The sequence below is a fragment of the Watersipora subatra genome, chromosome 10 (assembly GCF_963576615.1).
Source record: "Watersipora subatra chromosome 10, tzWatSuba1.1, whole genome shotgun sequence".
Classification (NCBI taxonomy): Eukaryota; Metazoa; Bryozoa; class Gymnolaemata; order Cheilostomatida; family Watersiporidae; genus Watersipora; species Watersipora subatra.
In genome coordinates this window covers 25,008,903-25,020,543 of record NC_088717.1, presented here as the reverse complement: position 1 = coordinate 25,020,543, position 11,641 = coordinate 25,008,903, and the positions used below count along the sequence as shown (strand labels likewise).

The 11,641-nt window shown below is 35.1% G+C and overlaps 1 protein-coding gene across 1 annotated transcript; it reads left to right on the top strand.

Annotated features, from left to right (window-relative positions):
• The first annotated feature begins 560 nt into the window (after positions 1-560).
• Positions 561-5,933, top strand: LOC137406046 (uncharacterized). Its single transcript, XM_068092565.1, has 4 exons — positions 561-666; positions 1,614-2,569; positions 2,935-2,973; positions 4,398-5,933. The coding sequence occupies exons 1-4, from the start codon at positions 605-607 to the stop codon at positions 5,075-5,077; spliced, it is 1,737 nt and encodes a 578-aa protein (XP_067948666.1). The 5' UTR covers positions 561-604; the 3' UTR covers positions 5,078-5,933.
• The last annotated feature ends 5,708 nt before the right edge of the window (positions 5,934-11,641 follow it).

Below are 11,641 nucleotides of genomic sequence, written 5' to 3'. Positions count from 1 at the left end.
GATGTTACAAAATAACACGAATGTAATATACCTACGGATGTACTGTATGTACAAAGGTTTGTCTATGTTGATGGCCTGATTCATGACTGATAGTAACACAAATATTATTTTAGCTTCATAGGATCTTTTTTGCCTCCAGATAAAAGATATTGGCCAGGTTCGGTATTGCTTCCTGATCATGCTGATCATCCTGATTCTCAGTTTCACTATATATCAAGGAGAAGATAACTGGTGACACATTTATAATATATAATGAGCGTTTATTCGCATTCCTGCAGTTGGGATTAATGTCATACTTTTGCTCTAATCACTCCACCCATTAACAGGAGTGTATAAAAAAGGGCTTGTAATTAAAAAGATAAAAAAATTGTTGCTAAAAACATAAAAAATTTGCGCCATACTTCTATATTTTTGTAAAAATGTTTTTAAAAAAAATTACATCAAACAAATCTTCAAACAGCAAATAGTACAAATAGATAGAAGTAATGCTATAAATATTTTATCCACCACTGGCTGTGTTTACTCTAGAGTTCTATTTGAAATAGTAATAGCTGATCAGTTATACCGTCAATAACTACTTTCTGTCGTTCTGTGACATGAAGGAATGGAGCCAGCATCATCAAGAAAGTTTTTGGTTATTGGATTATTACTGACAAGTTTGAGCAGGTAAGAACTGTAACTCGTGAGTATATATGCTTTCAAAGATACACTTGCACAAGATTTTAGTAGATTTTATCAGAAAATATCAGTATTTTTCTATTGTTTACAGTCGCTTATGATATTTACCAGAATGATCTGATAATGAATGATCTATTTACTAATGTTTTTTTTAATCTACTAATCTATTTTAATGTTTGAGGTATCTGATTACCAGAATGTTTCAAGATTAAAATCGACAAGGCTTGATCACAGTTAAAAAGCTCAGATTCAAGCGAAAGTATGATTATGACGCCTTTAGTTGCAAAGAGGCTGACAGAATAGAAACGCCTAACTCTGCAATTTGAACACACTGGTTGATATCAACACTGTAGCAATGATATCAACTAGTGACGTCACTTTGCTCATATTGTTTCTGAGCATTTTAACCATGATCAAGTTTTGTTGATTTTAAACTAGAAACATCCTGGCAGGCAGATTACCTCTAACATTAAAAACAATTATAAGCGATGGAAAACCACCTTCTCATAAAATTTACTAAAACTTTCTGTAAGTCCATCCTTAATGCTTTTTGTTAGTTTTTGTGTAATTGCTACAAATTCTGGTCATTAACTGTATCAAATATTTGCAATCAAAGCCTCATTTACAGAAATAACTTGGTTAACAACCAACATATAGCAGCGGTGAAGCTGTGCGGTCTAATACAACAGCGTGAGATATGGAAAGCTATCTTTCTTTTGGGTGACAAAGTAGAATAAAATTTTGAATCAGGCTTTTAATAAGGATCAATGAAGAGGTTAAAGACGGCGACCTATTCTAAGATTAGTTTCACTACTTAGTATTGCCATATAAGAAATGTTTCAGCTATGTGATAAAATAGATTTGACTCCAAAAGTGACATTTCTCAAAATATTTACTTTATGATATTAATCAGTACACATTTACCTATTTTTCAGAGTGTCACCTAATAGCTTTGGCACAATGAAAACGTTATTCAAACTTGGATTTAGAAACGAAAGCACCTTTACAAACATACAAGAAGACGTAGCTCGCCCCGGTATTATCATTGCGATACTTTCTAATGCCATAGTTCAATTGGATATCACAGACCAACAGGATTTGAAGCTTATTGCGGGAATAGCGGACGAAAGTGGTTATAGAGGAGGTTATGGTGGAAACATCCGTTTCTCCACTCCATCAGATTTGGTTCAATTAAACCAGAACAAATGGATTATCTCTGACAAAGACAATAACTGCTTACGCACTTTTCACCCAAGCAGGAATGAAAGAAATGAGGTAGCCATTCGGGATTGGTCTCATGACTGTACCAACGAGACTATGTCCAGCTCTGTTACTAGCTCACTTAGAACAAGCTTCTTTTATCGGCCTCGTGCCTTAACTTATGTACCTGAAGAAAACAAGATTTACGTTACTTATGAAAAACCGTATTCGATAGCAGCTATCTACACCGACAGCGAACGAGTTGTTATTTTATATTCTAGTACTAATTGGCAGCTGCGGCACGTAATTCATTTCTACTCAGAGTTGGTCATAAGCACAGAACCAAGTTACTATATGTTTAGTTTGCGTGATTCACAGGTTGGCTTGATTGTTGATGAATTCAGTTGGAATTCAAATGTACCATCAGTTCGATATACAGAATACTCAGCTGGGATAGTCGCGCTGCCAGGCGAGACAGCTTTCCTAGAAACAATGAGTAACAGCCATGTCTTGGCATACATCGATCAGGAAAGTCAAGTCATCACGAAAGTCTGCACTGGTGTAAAAGGTCATGTCGATAGCGAGTTGGGCTCGTGTCAGCTTGACACACCGACATCTGTTACAAGGATTAACAACACACTGTACATTGGAGAGAGTGGGTGGTCTGGTGGAGGAATACGTTACATAGAGTGTAAGTAGGTCAGATCGCATTTATTTTGGTTGCAGATGTAAGGTGGGTTTCATTAGCTATTCTAGCTTAGTCTAATAGTACCAACCTGTGCTTCTAGTTTTGGCGCTAGTAGGATAATTCTTAAACAGCTCAACTTTTTGTCTTCTTCTTTCCTCTCCTTTGCCCAAAGTTAGCATGAGAGTGTTTTCAATTTTGCTTATTGTCTTCTCAAGTGTCCCGATACATCAAAATCAATTTCCCTTCTTGAAAATTAACTATACGATGATATTGACCACAATTTTTAGCAGTATTCATAGAATGTTGTCAAGTGCTTACAGACATACTTTTGATCGAGTCCTTAACAGTCAGAATTATCTCTTTTGCAGTACATTTACCAGACGAAATCAAGGTCGATGGCAGTCAAAGTAAGTTCAATAATCATCAGCTGTCAGTCCATAGCAGCTGACCTCTCAGTCTATGTCTGAGCGTGATTAACTAGGTCATGTATTTAGGTCATGTATGTAAATATTAAAACTGTTCCATGCTTTCGTAGTTTAGCTAAATACAGTAATCCCTTCTACCTTGCAAGAGTTATGTTTCTGACCCACCTTCTAAATGAAAATTTCTGCAAAACAGAAGTCAATTTTTCAAGTATAAATAATGACACTGCAAATACACATACTGACTTCAACACTTTCTAGAACAATATACCATTCATGTAAGTACATGTCCTTCTACATGTAGCATGTAAGTACATGTCCTTCACTATGTAGCATGTAAGTACATGTCCTTCTAGATGTAGCATGTAAGTACATGTCCTTCTACATGTAGCATGTAAGTACATGCCCTTCTACATGTAGCATGTAAGTACATGTCCTTCTAGATGTAGCATGTAAGTACATGTCCTTCTAGATGTAGCATGTAAGTACATGTCCTTCTACATGTAGCATGTAAGTACATGTCTTTGTACATGTAGCATACTTGTATAGTATATGGTATACAAAATACTGGAATCTGTAGAAGACTAGCTAACACTAAATAGGGAAACATGACTCTAGTGAACATAAAAGAGGTAGAGCCAGAGCTAAATATTCTTGAGCCAATCAGTGTCAAGATAGCAAAATGATGGATAGCCCTTATAGGCGATAACTTTTGGATGAAGTAGGAGGCATGGCCTATAATTTCACTAATAGTTAACAAGCGGTCTCAAGCTAGTGCTGGAAAATATTCTATTTCAATTGCTGGTATCAACTAACTCTATACTAGAAAACGTTCATATAAATAAACTGTTTGCTCCACATTAATGATTTGTTTTGCCATATTGTGAGAGTTAAATAAGTTATAGGTAGATTAACTAACTTTTTATGGACAGCTTTTCAGTTTCTTTTATTTACAGCCGTAGTATTTTGAGCCAGAGAAAGCACTTACTCTTAATATGAACTTCTACTGTTTGAATATTCATGCTTGTGATTAACTGGGCTCGTTGTCAGAAGGAAGTCACATGTTTTTTGATACGCTAGAAATGAGATAACTATTGATTGTCACAGTGTATAATTTGAAACTGACAGTGTATTGATATACATATCTAAATGATGGGTACAAAAAGCTCGCGATATAGTGTAGCCGCAATAGTTGAAGCCGGAAATTCAAAAAGATTACCTACTCCACTTTGATTTTTGTGACTGCGTATTAGAGCCAGCTAAACATGTGACCAGACTTTTAACACTTTTAGACTTGCTCGATGATGTCTTAGGCGTTGTATCAACTAACACTTGCCATTTTTCATTATATATTTACATTTTCCCTAGATGCGTTTTAAATGAAACCATTGCTTAATGTTTATTTGCAGAGAGACGTCTCATAATTGGCCTTTCAGTTTCTGCTGGAATTATAGTCGCGATAGCTGTGATCTGCGGATTAATACTTTATCGCAGATGGAAATCAAAAATGAGAATACAGCCTCCTGAGGCGCCTGCAGCTCCCCCACCTACCACAGTCCAGCCTGTCAGGCCTGTGCCAGCGCCACGTCTATATGGGTTAAACTCAGGCATGCGGGCTCCTGTTTCTGGAGAGCAAGTGGAGGATGAGGATTATGATGATTACAACTCATATGCATATATCCCTGAAAGTAGAATAACCTCTCGCTATGGCCAATATGAGCACGCGACTACGGACAGCCTTCCCCGACCTTACAGCGATCTCTTCCCAACAGTAAGACAAAGCACTAGTGATAATGAAATAGAGGAAAATAGCCCCATAACACTAATAACCGAGAGTGGCATGGTAATCTACACTGGTAAGAAAACAACTGATATTGCTCAAGAACTTTCTGAGAAGCTATCAGAAGAAGTCTGTAAATCACCAGAGGTAGACGGATATGAAGGGCCAGATTATTTAGGAATGACAGCAGATCTAAATAATTCAACCAAAAAACTTTCTTGTGAACCAAGTGCGCAAGAAGGTCAACTTTCTGTTGACCTTCCTTCAGAAACGGAGGATTCAGACGATGGAAAGATATCCCCTTACTGATAATGTGAACACAAACAAGCATATCTACTAATCTATGTTGCAGTACATTCAGGTTCACTTTATATCTCAGTTGTAATCTATTAAAGACATATTTGGTCCAAACTAACTTTGGGCTTTCCCAAAATGCAGAGTCAAGCTATTCCTGTTTATATGTTATAATATGTTATAATATGTTATGATATGTTATAATATGTTATGATATGTTATAATATGTTATAATATGTTGTAATATGTTATGATATGTTATAATATGTTATAATATGTTATGATATGTTATAATATGTTATGATATGTTATAATATGTTATGATATGTTATAATATGTTATAACATGTTATGATATGTTATGATATGCTATAATATGTTATAATATGTTATAATATGTTATGATATGTTATAATATGTTATAATATGTTATGTTATGATATGTTATAATATGTTATAATATGTTATAATATGCTATGTTATGATATGTTACGATATATTATGATATGATATGTTATGATATGTTATGATATGTTATGATATGTTATGATATGTCATGAATGCATTGAAACTATGCGAGCCAACCAGACCTACACAGATACACATTACTAAAATGTACTCAATTTGTTCTCGACGTTTCCGTAACCGAAATATTTTTTTAACTACCATATGTATCTATTCTGGAACAAAGACCAAAATTGAACATACTCTCATTGCTACTCCATTGTTTACTCACCTATGCTTTGTATGAAGTCTGATTAAATTTTAGGTGAAAATGTCATCAGTTTTGATGAAATATGAAGTTTTGATGAATCGATCTTGATATTTTTCCTGCAGTATTATTATTGTTGTAAATAATATTTTGTACTAACAACAAAGCTGGGGTTTTAATTGTTGCTGACCAACTATAAACTTTGAAATAGTTTATAATTAGCCAATAGTAACACGACATGTGTCTCTTCTCATGCTGAAATTTCCATCGCACCAACACAGTAGAGATGCAAACGGTTGATGTGACTATCTGTGCGCACCCGTACTTATACACATAAATTTGCAAGCAAAATTAATGTGCCCAAGGCTATTCACTTGTCAAAAAATTAATAGCCTCCCTCAAGCTAGGTTAATTACTGCAAAAGCTTTTTTATGGAATCCTTTTACTAGACTTTCTGAAACCATAATGGGCATACAATTTTTGACTGCTTTACAGGTAAAAATAGGCATTAGTTTTATCAAAATAGCTCTGCCTCAACAGTTGTATTATTTTAAAACCAATCTTTAAAACTTTTAAACTAAGTTTTTTTACGGTTGCCAAAACATTCATTCAGTGATTATGCTATAAAGTTAAGTTTCCTCTTGCTATACACTTATATTATACAACATGCTCAAGAGACATTCAAATACTTTAAGGGTCAATAACCGGGACAATAGTTTTAATCGCCCTTCTATAAACTATATGTAAACATGACGAACTAATAATGTCCTCAATATACTATTGAGTTTTCCTTAACTATCATTGACACAGCTCTTAAATTACGTCTCATCTCTTAACTGCACTATTGGAGAGATGGCTGGCAAGAGAAGCAAATCCTAAATGATTTCAATCTAATACCAACAAAAAAGTAGGTACCTTTTGAAAGTTTGATTCATCTTGTCATTTGTGATGATTTCTAAAAATAGTTATTTTGTACAATTTCATTACCTTTTGATCTGATAACTGTCCAAAAACAGAAATAAGATTTGGTTGTTTTGAGCGTTTAATTGAATCAGTAGTTTTTTATTATACATTTACTATTCCTTTTAATGCATCTGATTAAACCTTTAATTATATTCCAAAAGCTTATTCATATCTATGTGATTAGGGAACGAATAGTTGCTTGACAGCAATATCCTAGGTTTAAAAACTGAGCTCTTTAGTAATCTAACTAGAGACCTCAGCTAAAACAAAAAGGCTAATATTGTCATTTAGGTCAACATAGAAGGCAATTAGTAGGGGTAGTGAGGATATGCTGAAGGGACAAGAAATAGCCTAATTTAACGCTACTCATTTGCATCTTTGACTACTGTATTTTTCAAACTATAAGTCATGAATTTTTGAGCACTAAAATCCATTACTGTTTGTTAAAAATTGTTTCGCAAAAAGCAGGTGCGCTACCACAAAATCCCGCTGTTACCTAGTCACAGTTTGGAATAATTTTGAACATAATTATCGCGCATGACTATCTCTCATTGTGAACGAGACAAGTGCACTCCCCCCCCCCCCCCCCCTAAACCTCGCAGCCATCTAGCCACAGTTCGGAATAATTTTGAACATAGTTTTCACACATGACGATCTCTCACAGTAAGTGAGACTCTCAGCGTACTAGTATCTATAATAATGCAAATTTTTGTTTTGAAATACTTATTGAATTATACATGAGATCAGTGTATACATTAATATATACGGTATTTAGGAGTTGCACTGACTAGAAGTAAGATATTGTTGCTGTAGCCTGAGTAGAAAAGAAAGTAACTTTGTGCCCACTTTGTCTTTTTAAAAGTCTTACCACTTCATGGAGAAGGATTAGGCAAGTCTGCCTGTAGGGATGAGTAGATAAGGCCTTAAACTCATCTTTGTGGCTAGCCTAAGCTATATATAGCCTCTGCTCTAAGTTGAATAACCCGGGAGGCAACATATGCTCTTAAAGAAAAAGGTAAACACAACCAGTAGCTGAAATCATAAATCCTTTAAGCTCAAAAGGCAACAATGTTATCAGCTAAATAAATACTTCTATACGAATACCTTATATCTATTGAATTTATTCGAAGGGAGCGTCTTTTGGTGTCGGCAGGTCTATATAGGCCAGCAGTGTGTATAGTTGACAGCTTCAAGAAACTCAGCATGAAGTGGGTTTGGGCGGTTCTCTTCACATTTTCGTTTCTCTCGTATGCGTATGCAGGTAGTTATGTTAACTTGTGATTCTATCATGACTAGTCACTTCAAGTATTAGAAACCTACTATTTTTATCTCAAAATACATGTCGCTTCACATTTATAGTCAACCTAAACGCAGATGTAATTTTTTGTGTTGTTGTGTGCACAATTATCACAATTACTGAAAGTCTACAGAGCTCTGTGTGCAAAACTGACTAAATACTTGTTGGCTTTTTTCAAAAACCATTGCTAGGGAACTATGTTAAGCGAGTACATAAATGTCACACTTTACATATTCAGCTTGGGTCGTCTCATGGCCTTGATGTCTAATGTATGTTACATCACTAGTGTTTTTAGTATTTTCGAATGACCCCCCATTATAATCATTCTTTTACGCCTAGTTCACCGCTTAGACCAAATCTAGTTGAAAACTAGACATTGATTCGTCTTATTGACCACATCTCATCAATAATTATGTCATTGGTCAGTTCTTCTGACTCACAAATTTAGATAACAATAACAGTCTTTTTAACAAGCTACGAGTGCCATAAGATCCAGCTTTATTCGATAGAGAGGTGACTAGGCTACCAAATCATACTGATCTATTCCTTAACACCTTCATAAGCCTCACTTATTTTGTTCTCAGTTTCCTTCAGTCAAAATAAGCATTAGTAATGCAATATTTTTCACAATAATAGTATTGTAACGCAGTAGTACTTTTCACAACAGTTATAGTGTTATAATTACTATGATTGTCTTTATTGCAAATTTACAAATATAACTACTATTACAGATATTCTCATATATCTATTTTTCTATATAAAACACATGTATGTATTTTATTGAAAAACACCGAGCTTACACTATGTTGATTATTCTGAGAGTTTGATTATTTAAACTCTCAGACTGTTTATGCTTCAGCCAATAAATCTAAAGCAATCAATGTGAACATCAATAACTTTTACACTAGAGAGTTAATCAATGTTTAAGCAACAGGATATAGTTAAAGTTCCCAATAGTAAAAGTATTTACTAAATGGGGAAAATTTTTTTTACCTGATAGTAACTCAAAAATAGCAAATTTTAACCAAGTTTGCGGAAAGAGATTTATTAGTCAAAGAATTTTCTAGTGCCCTATCACTAGTAGATATAACAGTTTTTCAAGCTACCGTGCTTTAGTGAATCATCTCAAATTGTGAATGGGACAAATACCTTTTTGCTTACATCATGGAACATTTGGTACTAATCCAAATTTCGTGAGGTATTTGTATGCCTGACTGCCCACAAAATTTGAATCGTGCTAGAAAAGATTAACTTCGTTGTATTGAAGCTATGGAGAAATTTTGTAATGAAAGTCATTTTTGATGAAACTCAAAAATAATGGCCTCCTAACATGACACAACAGTTTTCATCCAAAAGACAAGCTGCTTAGGCAACTCTCACCAACTACTAAGTACTTTAATCCATTCCCAATGTGAGATAAACTTACACTGAGTTTTAGTAGGCCCTAGTTTTTATCAAAAAGTATGGCTACTTTTCTATTAATTGCGGGTGTTTTTGATGTTTGAGGTGATCTGACCACCATGATGTTTCATAATTTACATTAAAAAAACTTGGTTGCTCAAAAATAAATATGTACAAAGTTACGTCACTATTAGTTATCGTTGTGATAGCTAATATCCGTTAACTCATTCAAATTGAAGTGTTGCACGTCTCTAGTCTGTCTCTTTGCAACTATAAATGCCATAATCGCACTTTTGCTTGATCTGAGCATTTTAGCCAAAATCAAGTTTTTTTAATTTCAATATTGAAACATTTTGCTTGTCAGTCAGATCACTTTAAACATCAAAAATGATTGCAAAAGGTAAAAAAAATACTGATACCTTTTGATAAAATCTACTAAAATTCTATACAAAATCATTTTTGAGATGATTTATCAACCAACAACATGTTGAAGAAGATTATTGTTTCTCCTGGTAATAGGGAGAACTAAATAAGTCTTTGATTAAAAAGTCTATCTTTCTTGTAAACCTTGTAAAAATTTACTATTCTTGAATTACTATCAGGGAATAAATATCTTCACCTCGTATTAAACAATTTTCATTAGCAACTTGTCATTTGTAGTCAAATGAACAGATCGTGTTCTCATAGCTTCATGAAATGCACCTTTTGCCAATAATGTACTAGTTTTGGTTTGCTGCAACTGGAGGCTACAGAAATTATTATCCATTTGTAGGCAACAGCTGGTTCCAAATTGGAAACGGTCAAGAGCTACCAAAGACTTTAGATTCTGGAGTTTCCTTAGCTTTGCCATTTGATTTGATTATTTATAAGAAAACTATTCCAAAAGGAACAAGAATATGGGTGAGAACCTTGGTTAATAGTTTCATCGAAGAACACACTTGAAGGCAAAAGATTTTTAAATTTTATCAGTTGCCACGGCAACAAAGTTGGCAGCAGGTATTATGAAATATAAAATAATAGGTTAGTTTGCACACTGGATGACCAGATACCTATTTGTTTTACATAAAGCAAACACTACCAACGAGAAAATTATGATAAACCAGTAACATGCCTCCATAAATTAATGGCTTTTTTCTAGCCATATATCACTCTAAAAAGAAACAGCTGCAGGTTTCAACTTGTAAAATACTTACCCTAAAATCTTACAATCTATAAAAGTATATTTATAATGTAAAGTATTTGGCAATATCATATCGTTAGCGGCGTTTTTACTGGTTCATGTTGTAGAACTCCAGTTTTAAGCATTACCATGTTCTAGTTTAATATGAGTGAGAGATTCTCTCTTTTCTCACTCTCTCTACACTCTCCCTCTCTCTCTCACTCTCTCTCTCTCTCTCTCTTTCTCTCTCTTTCTCTCTTTCTCTCTCTCCCACACACACACACGCGCACGCACGCACACACACTCTCTCTCGCACCCTCTCTTTCTTTCTCTATCCCTCTTTTTCACACCCTCTCTTTCTCTATCTCTTGCTCTTATTCTCTCACACTCACTCTCTCTCTTTCTTTCTTACTCTCTTTCTTTATCTCTCCCCCTCTCTTTCGCTTTCTTTCATCTTCTCTTTACCTCTCTCTCTCATAAATATTTTCTCTCTTTTTCATTCTCTTCACGCCCTCTCTTTCACTCTCTCACACACCCTCACTCTCTATCTCACTCTCTCTCTCACTCTCTCTCTCACTCTCCTACAATCTCACACTCTTTCTCTCACTCTCTCTCACTCACTTTCTCTCACTCACTCTCTTTCACCTCTTCTCACGTTCTCACTTTCTTTTTTTCTCTCCTTCTGTCTCACTCTCTTTCTGTCTCACTCTCTTTCTGTCTCACTCTCTTTCTGTCTCACTCTCTCACTCTCTCACTCTCTCACTTTCTCACTCTCTCACTTTCTCACTCTCTCACTCTCTCACTCCCTCACTCCCTCACTCTCTCACTCTCTCACTCTCTCACTCTCTCACTCTCTCACTCTCTCACTCTCTCTCTCTCTCTCTCACTCTCTCTCTCTCACTCTCTCACTCTCTCACTCTCTCACTCTCTCACTCCCTCACTCTCTCACTCTCTCACTCTCTTACTCTCTCACTCTCTCTCTCTCACTCTCTCTCTCTCTCTCACACTCTCTCACTCTCTCACTCTCTCACTCTCTCACTCTCTCACT